We start from the raw sequence: 16,633 nt of genomic DNA on the forward strand, positions 1-16,633 counted from the left end.
AATATTGATTGATTAGACTGCTGTGGCTGTCTCTATTCGCTATGTCCATGCACGCCTCTCTTGGCTCTCTTAGAGCGCGTATCCGTTTATCAAATGCTCCATCTGCCCGGTTGACTACTGTCCGACATGCCTCTCTCAACTCTGCCATCGGCCGTGGCATTCGCAATTCTCGCGGGCTAGACGATTCTCCATCGCGAAATCCTCCAAGAGACAACAACCCTCGGTATGGGCCTCCAAGGGATTATAATCCTCGCAATGGGCCTCCAAGAGACTACCATCGCAATGGGCACAAGGAATCAAGGCCACGGAACCGCACGAACTATGACGACCGGGGAAATGCACCATTCGATATAGACGAGTTCGTCCGATCAGGGGACTTCCGCGAAACACCTGGCGAACCGCAGCCACGCAGAGTGGCACGTGAAAAGGTGGACAGGAACGAAACCCTAAAGAAGCTCACCAGAGCCAAGAAGCGCGAACCAGTACACAAATGGTCAGAAAAAATGCCGGAACGGGTAAAGGAACACGTTTTTGTGCCTAAATCGATCCCTTATACCACGCCTGCGTCTGAGTTCATTTACGGGACCAATGCTGTCGAATCGACGCTGCGTTGCAGCCGGCGAAAAATCTACAAGCTGTATATATACCAAAACAAGGGTGAGGAGTTAAGTCCGGCAAAGCTTACGCTGCGCAAACTCGCTTTAGTGAAGAACATTCAGGTCAAAATGGCGTTCGCAGAATGGGATCGTCTGCTTGACAAAATGAGCTCCGGACGACCTCATAATGGCTGTGTTCTCGAGGCATCACCTTTACCCCGACTCCCTATTCAAAGCTTTGCCCCCGTTCCATCTCCAGAAGAAGAATCCTTCCGCGTGGAATTGGGTTCCCAATCGCGCGAGGAAGCATTGATTAACGGCACAAATAACCACATCGAGATTCATCAACCATCCCAACAACAGCGCCGACGATATCCCGTCACCTTGCTCTTAGACGGCATTGTTGACCAGGGGAATCTCGGCGCAATAATCCGCTCCGCATATTACCTGGGCATTGACGCAGTTTTATTCGCTGGCCGAAACTCGGCGCCTTTGTCTGATGTGACGATCAAGGCCTCTGCGGGAGCCTCCGAAAACATGACCCTTCTTGAAGTCGGCAATGAAAGGGCATTCATTCAACAGTCTAAGGCGAATGGATGGCGCTTTTATGCAGCCGATGCTCCCGGCCCTGGTTCTACGCTTGAGAGCCAGCACAACGCAGACTCTACTAGCGGTGACAGTCCATTCACTCAAGGGCCCAGCGTGATTATGATGGGAAGTGAGAGCAGCGGATTGGGCCGTCATTTCATATCCCATGCAGATGCCATCGTGAGCATTCCAGGATCACGATTTGTTGGCGGTTTGGGCGTTGAGTCTGATCCCGCTCGTGTTGACAGTCTCAACGTCAGTGTTGCTGCGGCGCTATTGATGGAAAAGTTCTTACGGGCTCCGCTTGCAGTGACCGAGATACCGCAGCAAGGATGAACCGGAGTCGGTTTGCATAATGGCATTGATTGTAGCATAGTGTACTGTGGATAAAAAGATTATAGACGATGGAAAACATGAACTTCTACGAAGTGACGATGTCATATTCTTGTATACAAATGGGTTTTTGCATATCGAATTATCATTCCCTTCTTCTGGTACATTTTTGATATCACAATCCAATAAGTTATGGTATTACACGAAATGAAAGAATAAACGAGAAGAAAGTAAGAAAGCATCTATCTATTCAACGCCAGTCCGGGATAAAACGTAACCCAACAGACCCTTCCAGGCCAAATGCACCACCATACCTGCAAAACGATCAAACGCTAACAGACTCGGTTTAGAATATTACTTCTTGCGACTCTTGCTCTTGGGCGCCGTATTGGAGGAAACACTGGCTGCCCGTGATGTCGAGGCAGAATTGGATTTGCTACCGCCCTTGACAGCTTTGACCTGCTTGTTCTGCTGTGATTGCATGTTAGCGAATATTATCCAAGAGAGAGGACGGGCTTGTCACATACCACGGCGCCGTTCTTGGTTTTCTTCTTCGCGGGAGCTTCTTCTTCAATCTCCTCGTCTTCATCCTCACGCCCACGTCCACGTCCTTTACTGGCTTCTCCATTGGCCTTCCCATCTCCAGGCTCAAACTCCTTGGCAACGGTGTTGAGAAGCGTTGTGCACCTACGCCCAATTTCCACAGGAGTGCGACTCAGGAAGAACCAGTCAAATCGGAAGAGGGGCGACTCGCGGATTTCGTCACGGATCTTCTCATAGAGGCCCTCACCATCGACACCGTACCGGTCAAGCATCACCAATAGGAACCGATCTTCCTCTTCGGTGTAGACCTTCTTGTTCGTCGTGGAGACAGTGTAGTTGATCTTGAGTTGCTGTAGAGGAACACGGTACATCTCAATCTTCTTGCGGAGCATCTTGCGCTGGTGACCCATCTTCCGAAGTTTCTCTTCACCTTGATCAATGACGCGGAGATACTTGGGGTAGTCTTGAATTTCGGTGTAACGCTTCCAGAAAAGACCCGCGTACTCCTCGACCTCGTCCGCATCCTTGCTGTCGACTTCGGTGGCAATGCCAGAATAGTCATTGCGTCCAAACTTGGCCGATCCGTTGATGAATTGCTGAAAGTCCCGACGGTTCCAGGTCGAGAAACCTTCTTCAGACATCTTCGCCTTCTTGGCTTGCTCATCCTCGGTCAAGGGAACAGCATTATCAATCTCCTGTTGCTCCAGATCACGTTCAGCCTCGCGTTCACTGAGCTCTTCTTCGGGTCCATCTGGAAGTTGGGCCTTGTAACCAATCTCTTTGTGGAAATAGGCGGTTTCTTTCTCCTGGAGCTCCTGCAGACCAGGCGGGAAGAATTGCCAGTCGTGGACAGCAATCTGTTTGGGTGCGCGGGGAACCTTGGGCTTGGGATCCGCGGTCCTACCACCGGTAGCCAAGGCCTGACGGTAGTATTTGTCGATGGAGTAAAACTGCTCCTTCCGTTCACGCTTCGCCGGGTTGATCCAATTGATTCCAATGTCCTTTTTGCGCTCGGTGAAGTCTTTACCATTCCACTCATACGCGCTCTCAGAGCTGAACTTCTGAAGGTCATCGATACCCAACTTTTCATATTTCTTGTTCAACATTGCGGTTCGCTCTTCACCCTTGCGCAAGATTGCATCGATGTCATCTTCTGATATTTGATTTTCAGATGAAATGGTATTGTTGTCCTGACCAAACAAGCTGGCGGCTCCATGCTGGATCATACCAAGCAGCTCATCCTTCGAAGCGGCGTTCTTAGCTTGCTGCTGGGCACGGCCTTGTTGGATAACCAGTTGGTCAAGCCGCAGCTTCTGTGCCGCTCGCTCCAGAACTTTCTCTTCAATAGCCTTTTCCGTAACGAATCGGAACGCCACCACTTGCTTCGTTTGGCCAATACGGTGAGCACGGTCCATGGCTTGAAGATCAGCTTGGGGGTTCCAGTCACTATCATAGAGGACCACGATATCTGCAGAGGTAAGGTTGATACCGAGACCTCCGGCTCTTGTGGTGAGAAGGAAGACAAATTTGTCCGATCCAGGCTTGTTGTAATCGTCAATCGCGGCAATACGATCCTCATGAGCTGTCGTACCGTCGATACGACAGTAGTTGTAATCCCTGAAGACACAGTAGTCTTCCAAAATATCGAGAACACGGCTCATCTGGGAGAAGATAAGTACCCGGCTTCCTTGCTTCTGCATGCGTGTCAGGATCTTGTCAAGGATCACCATCTTCCCTGAGTTGTAGACAAGATGCTCATCGGTCGTGTATGGCGGGCCAGGCTCAGCACCTTCAAAAAGGTATGGGTGGTTACAGCATTTGCGGAGCTGCATCACAATGTTCAACAAACGCGTCTTCGACTCGCGCTTTCCTGCTGCTCCGTTCACTGCGTCGATATCCTTTTCGAGAATCTTTTGATACCACTTCACCTGCATTTCAGACATGGGCACGTACAAGTTGATCTCCTTTTTGGGAAGCAGACTCTTTTCAACATCGCTTTTGACACGTCGCAAAAGGAAAGGTCGCAAAACCCGATGGAGCTGCTGCACCACAGTGTCTTGATCGGAATCCTGAGTTGAGAACCATTGGTCGAACGCCTCCGAGTCACCGAACACATCCGGCAAAAGGAAGTTCAGAAGGGCCCAGAGTTCATGCAGGTTGTTTTGAAGCGGGGTACCGGTAATCAGCAGTCGATTGCGCGAGTTGAAGACGCGGATGATTTGAGCCAAAGACGATTCCTCGTTCTTAATCCGATGGGCCTCGTCGATGATAATGTATTCCCATGCAAACTTCTTAAGGTGTGTTTTCTCCCGTAGAACCATTTCGTAACTGGTAATACAAACATCGAAATTTTCTTGGAGAAGCTCTTCGTTGATCAAACGTTGGCGCTCTTCCTTGTCACCCTGAAGCACCAAAACCTTAACATCGGGCGTCCACTTCTCAAACTCTCTCTTCCAGTTGTCCAGAGTCGATTTCGGTACAGCAACAAGATGAGGGCCAGGGATGTCACAGACGTAGCGCAGATATCCAAGGAAGGAGATAGTCTGCAGGGTCTTACCCAGACCCATCTCATCTGCCAAAATACCCGAAATACCATTTTCATGGAGAGAAACGAGCCAGTTCAAACCCGCAACCTGATAATCACGCATCTCACCTTTGATGAATGGCGGGGTCTCTCGAAAGACTGTACCGGTTTGTTCTTCACTTTCGTCATTCAACAATTCAGCATCCTCCTCCTGCTCCGTCCTGCGGCGTCTTTCGCTACCCGCGCCACCTGACCGAGAGGTACCCTTCTTCTTGGCCTTGGCTTCGTCTGCATTTTGTCTGTCAATTTCGGCAATGATTTCTTTGATTCGAGGATTTGGATTCGTTTCGATAAAGTGGCGGAACAAGTCGGTCAGACCAAGCAGGTAGCGGAACCGTCGAATAGAGTCACTTTCCTTTGAACAGAAATCATCGTAAGCAACTGAAAGAAAGAACATCGATAGATTCTATGCTCCAATTTACCTTGGATTCATCTAGACGGCCATGCTTCTTACCCAGAACATTTTTCCTTTGGCTAGATTCTTGAGATCTTCGTTTCCGGCCATCCACAGTCGTGTCGCCTGCAACACTGTTCTCATCCTTGATAGAAAAAAGTTAGCTATTCAGTTCATGAATAGTCGTCAACCCAGAGACACAATTACTGTATGCTCTGGATTATCCTGGTAACCCTAAGATAGGATGAGGGTCTCAAGAAGAGTTCTCCAAAGATTTTGTTGGGGCAAAGACTGTGATGCGCACGGATTGGGACAGGGTGCGACAGGGCAGGAGTTTCGACATCACTCACCGTCATCTGCGCGTCGGTACTGTCCACGGGCACTGACGTGAAAGCTTCTTCATTTGCGTCGGTCATGGGGGTGTCCGCCTGAGACGGCGTGTCCGACTGGGGATCTTGGGATTTCGAAGGCGCAACCATCTTCGTCCTCAGCGCACGGAAGCGCAAGTCTCTGATCGGTTCGGTTAACGACTCAACAAAGGTCCTGGAGGAGACGCGGATAAGTATAGGATGTACACAAATAGAATGACCTAGGACAAGTGAAAGAAGAAAAAAACGAGAAACAATTGATGTCCCTAGATGTAGGATGAAATCTGGCAAGCGCAAATACCTCGAACAACAGAGATCCGAATTGACAATTGAGAAGGAAAGATGGACAGGTTCGAAAGACCGCGATCCACGGGATGGCAATTGGGAGTTTCGTCGGCGGAAGCGCGGTCTACACGCGTGCTGATTGGTGAACTCGGCACGCGGCGTGTATGAGTCAGCCGTGAGTCAGCTGTGAGCGGAAGACAAGTTTCCCCGCGGTGGGTCACGTTACCGGGCCAAACGCAAAGCAAAAGAAACGCTGCGGTCATATCTGCAGCTTCGTCCCCTCTGGCTTACAACAACACTGCAGAACTTACCTGGACCGTTGTTCGGTGTTGTCTCGATTTCGTTTAGGTATTCTTTCCCTCAAATAATTTGGATTCCTCTTCTGTTTCCTTTAATTCCTTCGGTTTCTGCATCTCCATTCTCATCAACGGCTCTGACTAACGAGGGACGACTTTCAAGGCACAAGAAAGGAGGAGCTGTTCAAGTTACAGCCACCTATCCAACATGGACTCCATGAGATCGTTGAACACTTCCTTGCCGAGCTCGACTCCTCGTCCTCAGCCCCCTGAGCAACTCCTGCAGTCGTTCAAAGCTGCCGCCCTATCCGTGACCAACCTATACAAGAATGCTGTCTGCGAACAATCCCAGGCAAGGCAAGCGGGCTACCAGGAAGCAATTGAGGATCTGTTGCAGTTCCTCGACAGGGAGAATTTGGGCTTAGGAGATGGAGAAGGCTGGTCGGTTCGACAATGGGCAACGGAGAGACTGGATGGCAACGGAGTTCCTGGTAGCGACGATGACGATATTGAGAAGCGAGCTAGGAGCACAACGCCGGCTGCAGTCCGCAAGGAACAACATGGGCCAGACGCTTCGCAATCACCACCCAAACCCGCCTCGTCTCCCCAGGAAGCGCACGTTGCCCCGCAGCAACAGCAACAACAACAACAACAGCAGCAGCAGCAGCAGCAGCAGCAACCAACACCATCATCACAGCTAGAAGCCAACTCCTTCGACAAACCAGCTATTTTCACATTCACGTCTGGCCCTTCGTTCCCTCAGCCTCAAGAGCAAGATGTCGACATGCAACCGTCGGAAAATTCTTCCGATGGAGCACCTGTTCTCTCCGTCTTCCCTCGCAACTCTCGCTCGCAGCATCGCCACAACAACTTGACACGATCCAACCAACGTACGTCGACACGAGAGCCATCTGTCGGGGTAGGCTCGAAAAGGAAACTTGCCGTTCCTGACTTCTTTGACTTGTCCGATATGTTCGGAGGGGGTAAAAGGGGACGTTTCACCTAAAGAATATGAAGTCGGATGACGGGACGAAACTTCTATTCTTACGGTGTCACGCAGCGGTTGATTGACTCGACATTTTGCATTTCGTGGGAGTTGCATTTGCTTTCTGGTTTTTTCGCCTTCATATTTTGATATATTCTGTTATTCTTTTTTCTTCTTTATTTCTTATGTTTTATGTTTCTTAAATCATTTTAAACACATAGACCTTATTGAGCAGGGCGATACCCGGGGTGGAGGCTATTCTTCTTCATTTGAGTCGTATAAATACAATCTATCTTGGAGAGCAGTAACATCACGTCGTATCCAGCACTGTACAGAGCATACCAGCTCTTAATTGATTGCCCTCCAGATCCCCATGCCTACCAAGGTTGCCGAAATAGTTGCAATGCCTAGCTGTCGAGAACCCATCTTGTATTTGGTTGCGCTTTGCATGATTGTCTTCTCCTGCTGGCGTAGATTTTTCATTCCCGTATAGTAACTGTAGATGCCCAGACCAACGAATGCGGCAGACCCTGGAATAGCCCTTTGTTAGACGATCTTAACAAGAGAGCATAAAGGCCACAGACACACCTGTTACTCTGCAAGAAAGGCAGTCATCGAATGTATCATCGGCGATGGCTCGTTTAGCATCCTTGCCCTGGATATTCCAGGAGTCATTCTGTGTGGGTGCCATGATGCGTTGGCCAAGAAGGTTCTCTGAGACCAGCTGTAAATGCCTATAGCAAGCGGATAGACATCAATTTGTAGCGATAGCACTCATCTCCATCTCGAACTGGGGAAAACTTGAGGAAGGCGGGCATCCACGGCAGAATCGGACCTCTCCCGATTTGGGAATATCTTCAACGGAGTCAATCACTGAGCGTTCTGGGAGTTTGCAGCATCCAAACGGCTCGATTCGAGCAAGACACGAGCATTTATTGACATGATGGGCGGCGAGATCGATGCGCTCTACATCTATGATGAGCATAAGTATAGAACACCCTTCTCCTCCCGCAATCTGGTTCCTCTGGCTATATACAACCGCGGCTCTGCTAACTGCTGCGAATTACCATTTCTAGTCAACCCTTGGTAGAGCATGTATATCGCTCGCGCCCGCCATCTGCAGCAACACTCCGGCCGCTATACTTTGCCCATCCAGCCCCGCGCCCTTCGCTTCTTTACTTCCCGAGCACCTCGCCGCCGGTAACCGTGTTCTCCGTGGTCCAGTCGAATCTACTCTTCCTGGCGGTGTCGGAGGTGGATACAGAGCCGCTTCTAGCGCTGGAGTTCCTACACCGGGTTGTTGATGTGCTAGAGGAGTTCGTCGAGGCGCCGTTGATCTCGACCAAGATCCAGTCGAATTACGATGTGGTAGCTCAGCTGCTACATGAGATGTGCGATGCAGGGCTAGTGTGCAATACGGAGCTCAATGCGCTACAAGAGGTGGTCAATATGCCTGGCTGGATGGGAAAGCTGTTGGGTGGAGTTGGGTTAGTATTCAAGCTGCGGGGTATAGAAGTTGCATACTAACTGGTGGTTGCTCCAGGTCATCGTCTTCTGCGTCGTCATTGGGAGGTCCTAATTCCTTGAAACCACCATTGTCGTCAGCCGCTTCCCAGGGTCCTGCGATTCTGTGGAGAAGGCCTAATGTCCGGCATACGTCTAATGAAATATACGTCGATATCGTTGAATCGCTCTCCGTTACAATCGCACCCTCCGGACGTCTGCTCTCCGCGCTGGTCTCGGGGACAATTGCATTCACGGCTAAGATATCCGGTGTTCCCGACCTGCTTCTATCGTTGACAACTCCCGGAGGACAACAAGCTATTGGGCAGAAGATGGATCTACCAGTGTTCCATCCGAGTGTCCGACTAGCAAGATGGAGGGAGCGGCCAGGGGACCTTAGCTTTGTCCCTCCGGATGGTCGTTTTATCCTCGCAGGTTATGGGGTAGACCTTCTCCCCATTGACCCGGACCTTGACGAACCGCCGAGCCACATGGAGAAGGTCTTCCTACCCGCTTTTGTGGACATGCGGAAGTCATTAGGACCGACAGGCTCCGAATTCGAGGTCCGGTTGACCCTCAACACGAGCTTCCCGGGCGTCGCACCTGCTACACGACCAGGAATAGGACGTGCTGGCTCAGGCACATCGACGCCTTCATTTCTCGGCGGTGCGGGAAGCGGCACCCCCTCTGCACCAGTCTTGGACGAAGTCGTTGTCACAGTACCAATACCCCAATCCGTCCGGAACATCACGGACATGCAAGCCAGCCGGGGCGAGGCCATATACAACCCCGGGAGCGACGTCCTCGAATGGCGTGTACCGACCAAAGACGCGGGAACCGTCTCCGGAACAGCAACACTCCGATGCACCGTCAGCGGCTACCAAACAGGCGACGAAGATGCGGAGGATGAAGCAGCCGAAGCAGACACAAACCTCTTACAGGGCTACTACGACCCCTCGACATCCTACCAAGATGGTACGGACCCATCCGTCCGCAGGAAACGCAAAACAAAAAAGAAGAAAAAGACCAAGAAGGTCTCCTCTAAATCCAAACATACCACCACAGACGACCAACAACAACAGTCAGAAACACAAGCAGAGCTCTCAGATCTGCACCTCTCCATCCCACAATCCCCAACACCACAACAGTCCTCCCCCCTGGCCTCTTCCCCATTACCCCCCTCCTCCCCTAAACCTACATCCCCACTGCCATCATCACAACCATCCTCACAATCGATTTTCCGCCCCGCACCACGCAAAACAAAAACCCAACTCAACGCCTCCTTCATGCCAAACTCCGCATCTGTCTCCTTCGTCGTCCAGGGATGGCTTCCCTCGGGGATTAAAGTTGACAGTTTGAACATCGATCCTAGACGGAGTCGCGGGCTAGGTGAGGGCGTAAGGCCATATAAGGGGGTGAAGTATTTGTGTGTTAGTCGGAGGGGGGTGGAAGTAAGGTGTTGATGCCTCGTTTACTTGCTGAGGAGCGTGTGCTGGATCTAATGGTGATATTGCTTGGTTTGGCTTGGATATCTTGGATGGTGATGCATTTATCCATCACATCAATGAATAATGAAGAGCATTTCATGAAAGTCTACTTAATCGCAAATCTATACTTGCTCTATTCAAGTATCACTGTCAATTTCCATCTAGTCTATTAGGTAGGCGCAGAGAGTTTATATTTTTACTGACCTCTCGCGCACCTCATTCAAACCTGCACATCTGGCGAACAATAAGCCTTATCCTCATAAGCCCCCAGGAGCTCCGCAAGTTTCTTCTTCGGCGGAGCGTACGCCTCGATCCACTTATCAGCGCTCCTTTTGCACTCAGAAGTAAACCGACGATCATATTCCTAATCTATAGGTAAGCTCATAATGGACATGAAGCCCTCAGCAACCGACTACACACCTTCCAGTTAATTTCATTCTCTTTGATGCCCCCAGAATAGAATCTATCTCGAGACTGGATGTATTTTCACAGATGAATTCATGTTTCAGCAGAGAATCAACCGCGGCAGTGCGATGGCGCATAGGGATAGAAGGGGTGTGGGCTTCACTGTGTTGAGGTGAATTGAATATGTAGTGAGACCTAACGAGAATGTTGGAATACCGCAGAAAAAATAGCAATCATCTGTTTCCCCCACATGGGTGTGAAGGGCGGATGATTGCCATTGATCGATCGGATCACCATGACTGGAAAGGCATTATCCGCTACACTATTAGTGCTGATCAGTGATAGTCCATGTATACTGACTCAGTTCCAGGTGTCTCTGCTTGAATCATTTGTCTACTGTACGCTTGCCAGTAACCAAGGAAGCAAGAGAAACAATTCATTTGCGGAGCGAAGCTGATTGCTCGTACTATCGTACATAGACTACCGCCAACCTTATCTCGTTTCATCTCATTCTTTTCCATCTCATGAGTAACCTCCCTAAAACTCATTAGACAATTTCCGACGTCAATAAATAGACAAAAGGAAAAGAAGAACGATCCAATTATAGTTCGCATGTATATCAAAATCCGGCCGGCTTAGAGCTTCGCTCGGCGTTCGAGAACCCGCATGACAACATAGGCCACTGTTATGTGCAAGTAAGATTGTAAGTACATGATAAATAGACAGGAAATATGTGCATATGTATATCGAAAGAGCGACAGTGATTAGGAAATAGGGGATTATATCGATAGATCTAGGGTATGGGTGGGTATATAAGGGTATCCAAAATGAAAGACGACGGCGCAGGCACAACACAAGGAAATTAGTCGAGCTGAGAAGACAGGGGCTCCGATGGTAATCATTGTCGGTCGTCTGATGAATCAAAATGGCCGAGTGAGAAGTCTGCAATTTGCAACAATGGAAGTGCAGGGTAGGACAGGGTAAGGCAATGATGCAATAATCCAGAAGGACATTCCAAAATATAGAGCCCAAAGAAAATAAAAGAAAAAGAAAGAAAGTTTACTCACCTGCAGCAACTGCAGCGGCTCTCCCGGCACCAGCCGTAGGACTTCCACCACCAAGAGTGAAAATCATCCGCAACCAACCCATGCTAAGCTTCTTTCCGTCACGGTCGAAGTCGGGAACCAGTGTACTGGCAGCCCGGAAGGGACCAACCTTGCCGGAGTACGGGGGGTAGCGGATGGCGAGAATCGATTCAAGCCAGCTGGGACTGGTGGTTATGGGGCGACGGTGAACGAAGGTGTCGAAACTGGCTCTGCCACGGTAGGCACCGTAACCACTTTCACCGACACCACCGAAGGGAAGGGTGGGAATGTGCAATGCGGCGTCGTTGACGGCGGCACCACCGGAGCGGGTCATCGAGAGGACTGAGGCATCAATTAGTCGAGTTTACGCATGCAGCATTTTTTCAAAGAATACTCACTTTTGTCTGTATCCTGTTTGGAACCAAACGGGTAGAGACCCAAAGGAGTGGCCTGAATGCCATTGGCAATTTTGACAGCCTCATCAAGGTCGTCCACAGGCAGAATAGGAATCAAAGGACCAAAGCTCTCTTGGATCAACAACGAGTCATCGGTGGAGTTGACCTCAACGATAGTAGGCTCAATAAAGAGCTCCTTCTCGTCCATAGTGCCACCAACCAAGATCTTGCCCTCGGAATTGTCAATCATAGACTTGAGCTTCTGGAAGTGACCCGCGTTAATCATACGTGAGTAGTCGGGAGATGCCTTAGCTCCCTGCGGGTAAAATTCATTGTACGCTTTCTTGAACTCCTCCACAACGCGGGGGACAATCGCGCGGTCGACGAGAAGGTAGTTCTGCGATGTGCAAAGCTGACCAGCGTTCATGGTTTTACCCCATAGCAGACGACGGGCGACGAGTCTCGGGTCCGCGCTCTTGGTAATAATCGCGGGGTTGATTCCTCCCAACTCCAGGACGACGGGGGTGAGGTGCGGAGCGGCCGCCTTAGCGATGATACGACCAACGTTGGCGCCACCGGTGAAGAATATCTTGTCCCAGCGCTCAGCAAGCAAGGCCTGGGTCTCGGGAATGCTACCCTGGATGATCTTGTAGCAGGAGGGGTCGAGAGCCTCCTCGACGATCTCCTGAATGATGACGGCACTTCTGGGGGCGTTCTCACTGGGCTTGATGGCCACGGTATTTCCACCAGCAATGGCACCAATTACGGGACCCAGGGTCAATTGGAAGGGGTAGTTGAAAGCTCTGTATGTTTCCCAATCCATTAGTCCAGCTCCAGACCCCACAGTTATTATCCGGAGTAACACACCCAATGACCAACACCATACCCAACGGATCCTTCCGAATTTTGGGGCTCATGAACTTGTACGTAAGCTCGATATCCTCAGCCTTCTCATCCTTGGCCCATTTTTGCAGATTCCGCGACACGAATACGCAGTCGTTCTCCAGCCAGCCGCTCTCCGCAATGATGGTCTCGAAGGCAGGTTTGTTCAAGTCCAACCGACAAGCTTCGGCGATTCTGTCTTCGCGGTCTTTGATGCTATCGAGCGATTTGATTCAGCGTCAGTCAGAAATGAAGAGTGAAGAGAACTCACGCCCAGTAGAGCTTGCGGAGTTGGACCAGACGGAACTCGACATCGCGGGTCTTGTGCTCCGAGAAGGTCTGGCGGAGCTCAGCAACACGCCCCTGGATGTCGTCGAGGGGCGTATACTGCAGTTCGGGGATATCGATAGCACCCATCGTGAATTCTAGAAAACGTAGAGAAAAGGAGCGAAAACGTGGTGAAGCAGAAGAGGAAAGGAAAAAGAAGAAAAGCGAAGCGTGTACTAATATAGGAGACCGGATGTCCGTCCCTCTAACCAATTGCGGGAAGATTTAAGATGAAGCCCCGTCAGGATATCCACCGTATTTATACTAATCCAGCCAAGCTTCCGTCGCATGGAAATTTCCTCGCGTTCTTTTCTGTTTCTGGTGAGTTGCAAGTAACTTTAGCTTCCCCTCACCAGTCGATCCTCCTCTGAACCGCGGTTATTGCGGGTTCGTTAATCATAAGATACGCCCACCACTAGTATATATTATGAAGATCCTTTAGAACACCAACCTCGGGGTTTACTTGCTGAAATTTCTACTACGTACTGACAAAAAACTGTTAATGTTGCTAATCAATGCATTATAGACACTAGGTATATTTTCTCCCCGAAGGAAGACAGAAACAAATCATGAACAGCCCATATGAACCAGAAAGGAAAAAGGTCATCTAATATACAAATTAGACCAGAAAAAGATTAACCATCGCTAAATTATGCCTTGAACTGGTCCTCCGTCACACCCTTGCCCATAGCAGCCGTGCTGCTGATACCTCCCGAAACCATCTTCAACATGTTGTCCACGTAGTTAGCACCGCTCCATTTCTGGTGTGTAACCACATCGACGCCCCGCTCCATTTCGGGCTCCTGCACCAGTTCGCCGTACGCCCGCATACCCTGCTTCGAGTACGCGTGCGCGAACTGGTCCGAGATGAGTGCCGTCGTGTGCAGACCGGCCAAGGTGATGAACTGCCAGCAGTATCCGAGCTCACCGAGGCGATGGATGTAGGTCTCCTGCTCGTCACGAGGCATGGCCTTCTTCCAGTTGAAGGATGGCGACAGGTTGTAGGCCAGCTTCTGCTCGGGCCAGACGGCGTGCACACCGTCTGCGAACTCCTTGGCCTGCTTGAAGTCGGGGAGCTTGCTTTCCATCCAAATGAGGTCGGCGAAGGGTGCAAAGGCAACCGCACGGTTGACGGCACACTGGGTGCCGCCACGGTAGCGGTAGTAACCCTCACGGGTACGGGCAGAGTCCCAGTCCCAGTAGATGTCGACACCAGTAATGCCCTTGGCGATGGCACGGGCCTCGCTGTTGTTCTTGCCCTTGACAGCCTTCAGGTAGTCGTTGATAAGACCGTCCTTGTTGACGTGTACACCACTCTTGATAGTGTCAATGACAGCCTCGTCGAAGAGCTTGAGGCCAGCCTGAGCGTTCCACTGGTCCTCAATGGCCTGGAGGTCCTCTCCAGACTTACCAGCTTGCTCAGCAGCCACCATCAGGTCGTTCAGAGGCTGGAGACCGGGGTTGGTAGATCCGACAATGAAGGGGTGGTCACGGAAGTCAATGGTAGAGGTGATGAGGGTAGCGGCTTCGGAGTCGGTACGGGCGATGGCAAGGAGATCCGAACCCATGATATCAGCCTGAGCACGGATGGCAACAAGACGATTGATATGCTCGCTGATAGGCACCAGGACCTTTCCGGCCATGTGTCCACACTTCTTGGTACCGGGAGCCTGGTCCTCAATGTGAATACCAGCAGCACCACGTTCAATGAACAACTTGGTCAACTTCATGACAGCGGTCAGACCACCATGGCCGGTGTCCGCATCAGCAATGATGGGACGCAGATAGTCAACGTTGGCAACTTTTTGGCGTTGGTCCTTGGGGGTGGTGATGCGCTCCTCGCGCTGTTTCCGGTCATGGAACAGCTGAGCCATCCAGAGGTGGTTGACCTTGTTCGGTACGGTGTTCTAATCACAACCATTAGTTACCATTCACTAGACACAACCAATGCTCTCAAATACTCACCATAGGGTAGTCTGCAAGGTCGGGGGAGGGTTCGTCGGTTGACGAAGCGGTGGAAGAGCTTTGCCAGCCCGATACGTAAACGGTGTCGAGGTACTTGGCCATCTGGGTGACCATGGTAGGTTCGAGACAGCCATAGGTGTAGCTTGGGACCTTGTTCTATTGAGAGCACATAAATTAGCACGACTAATACCCTCATTTCTCCTGAGCCTTCGAGGACACGAACCTTGAAATTATGCTCGAGGATACCCCAGAGCTTCTTGGCCTGGACGTTCGAAGGGTAGTCGATCGTCATGGTCCCACGCTTGGCCACAATCTGCTCAGCTGTGAAGGGACGCTTGGTGTACCTCCATCTTGAGTCTTGCCACCAAGCCTTGACATCGTTAACCTCCTCCTGGTACTTTTTGTCCTCGTCTTCAAAGAAGCCCATGGTGCCGGTGGTGTAGAACGAAAAGCAAGAATGAACAATAATGTAACCGTATGGGTAACTTTCTCAAAAAAAAAAAAAAACCCCCAAAGAAAGACAAATCTGGGGAAGAAATAAAGTAATGATTAAGAGAAAAGGAAAAGAAGAAGTCAGAGAATTCAAATCACAAGGCCCGACGAACCCAGGGTACTTATTAGTACCCTGGGGAGCCGGCATGGCGAATGCGTCAGAAGGATTATTGTCGGTAAACACTCGGGTCTGCGGGTAACATGCGGGCCAAGACGAGGGAAAGACCCAGACAAGATGATTAACCTTGGGTGTTGTAACAGAGTTCACAAGCTGGGGTTGTGGTTCGGAAGAGAGGATCGAAACATCACCGTGATCCTCGGTCTAATGGGTCATGTCCGGGAGCCTTTTTTGCCTGCGGTTGCCACTTTGTGGCGATTCTGCCATGGGATTGAAATTGAATGAGCATGGCTATTGAGGTAGTGTTTTGTCTGCTATACACTGTAATTGAGATACATTTGCTCTTGCTCTTGCTCTTGCTCTTGTTCTCTGTTGTCTCTTTTCTGTCTTCACAAGCAAATATCGCGGAGGTCAAGTACCGATAAGCACGGGTGACGTCGGCCACATGCACTTATCCGGGTTACAATACGTGACAATACACCGAAACCGGTAGTATGGAAGATGCCATTGAGTCACTGTGTATCTCATTTGACTTTAGCTTATGGATTTATGTATTTGTATATCGTAAATCACCATATATCCAACAGAGTAAACAACTTTTCTTCTGTCGCGTGTTGAATTCGCCAATATAGAAGCACGTATAGATCAGTCAATTCCCCGGTATCACCCCTCCGCATCCGGTAACATACCCATCGGCCCGCCATAGATTTAGGGTCTATACGGAAGACAAGTACATAGATGAGGAGTACGTCGGACAGATCCCGTGCTGCTCAATTAATGACCGGAACCTCATCACATTGTAGCCAGCCCGTACGGAACATTCGAATGGAAGTTGACCTTGTCTACATCGTACCTCGGCAACTCAACAGCCAATCACAAGCACATCGAACCATCCGAAGTATGCTCGTCGCAGCCAAGGTCTCTGCATACTTGGCTTGCTCGGTGTTGTTTTGGCGCGAGATCGGAAAAATCAGGAACGAGATCCTCGATAGTTGCGATTGT

At 50.3% G+C, this 16,633-nt stretch overlaps 7 protein-coding genes across 7 annotated transcripts; 3 read left to right on the plus strand and 4 right to left on the minus strand.

The window, feature by feature from the left end:
• Positions 1-21: 21 nt before the first annotated feature.
• On the plus strand, positions 22-1,691 carry EURHEDRAFT_416725 (RNA methyltransferase, TrmH family). The gene has a single exon (XM_040783033.1). The coding sequence runs from the start codon at positions 42-44 to the stop codon at positions 1,518-1,520; it is 1,479 nt and encodes a 492-aa protein (XP_040634803.1). The 5' UTR covers positions 22-41; the 3' UTR covers positions 1,521-1,691.
• EURHEDRAFT_416726 (putative SNF2 family helicase/ATPase) lies at positions 1,632-5,778 on the minus strand. The gene is made up of 4 exons (XM_040783034.1): positions 5,389-5,778; positions 5,067-5,183; positions 2,045-4,999; positions 1,632-1,988 (listed from the first exon to the last, which is right to left on the minus strand). The coding sequence occupies exons 1-4, from the start codon at positions 5,515-5,517 to the stop codon at positions 1,872-1,874; spliced, it is 3,318 nt and encodes a 1,105-aa protein (XP_040634804.1). The 5' UTR covers positions 5,518-5,778; the 3' UTR covers positions 1,632-1,871.
• Positions 5,779-6,195: 417 nt separating this feature from the next.
• EURHEDRAFT_465620 (uncharacterized protein) lies at positions 6,196-6,993 on the plus strand (the record flags this gene model as incomplete). Its single annotated transcript, XM_040785034.1, has 2 exons — positions 6,196-6,606; positions 6,655-6,993. The coding sequence occupies 2 exons, from the start codon at positions 6,196-6,198 to the stop codon at positions 6,991-6,993; spliced, it is 750 nt and encodes a 249-aa protein (XP_040634805.1).
• Positions 6,994-7,320: 327 nt separating this feature from the next.
• EURHEDRAFT_424202 (uncharacterized protein) lies at positions 7,321-7,636 on the minus strand (the record flags this gene model as incomplete). Its single annotated transcript, XM_040783372.1, has 2 exons — positions 7,321-7,502; positions 7,561-7,636. Coding segments are annotated over 2 exons (258 nt in total), but the record flags the coding sequence as incomplete, so codon positions are not given.
• Positions 7,637-7,856: 220 nt separating this feature from the next.
• Positions 7,857-10,211, plus strand: EURHEDRAFT_509189 (putative AP-3 adaptor complex subunit mu). The gene is made up of 3 exons (XM_040785911.1): positions 7,857-7,959; positions 8,049-8,459; positions 8,516-10,211. The coding sequence occupies exons 1-3, from the start codon at positions 7,913-7,915 to the stop codon at positions 9,936-9,938; spliced, it is 1,881 nt and encodes a 626-aa protein (XP_040634807.1). The 5' UTR covers positions 7,857-7,912; the 3' UTR covers positions 9,939-10,211.
• A 749-nt stretch (positions 10,212-10,960) lies between these two features.
• Positions 10,961-13,422, minus strand: EURHEDRAFT_416731 (hexadecenal dehydrogenase). The gene is made up of 5 exons (XM_040783035.1): positions 13,001-13,422; positions 12,715-12,945; positions 11,851-12,650; positions 11,435-11,794; positions 10,961-11,049 (listed from the first exon to the last, which is right to left on the minus strand). Exons 1-5 carry the CDS (start codon positions 13,144-13,146, stop codon positions 11,003-11,005), a joined length of 1,584 nt encoding a protein of 527 aa, XP_040634808.1. The 5' UTR covers positions 13,147-13,422; the 3' UTR covers positions 10,961-11,002.
• A 284-nt stretch (positions 13,423-13,706) lies between these two features.
• EURHEDRAFT_381329 (isocitrate lyase 1) lies at positions 13,707-15,448 on the minus strand (the record flags this gene model as incomplete). Its single annotated transcript, XM_040779402.1, has 3 exons — positions 13,707-14,963; positions 15,022-15,177; positions 15,245-15,448. The coding sequence occupies 3 exons, from the start codon at positions 15,446-15,448 to the stop codon at positions 13,707-13,709; spliced, it is 1,617 nt and encodes a 538-aa protein (XP_040634809.1).
• Positions 15,449-16,633: the final 1,185 nt, after the last annotated feature.

The sequence above is a fragment of the Aspergillus ruber genome (assembly GCF_000600275.1).
Source record: "Aspergillus ruber CBS 135680 unplaced genomic scaffold scaffold00038, whole genome shotgun sequence".
Lineage (NCBI taxonomy): Eukaryota > Fungi > Ascomycota > Eurotiomycetes > Eurotiales > Aspergillaceae > Aspergillus > Aspergillus ruber.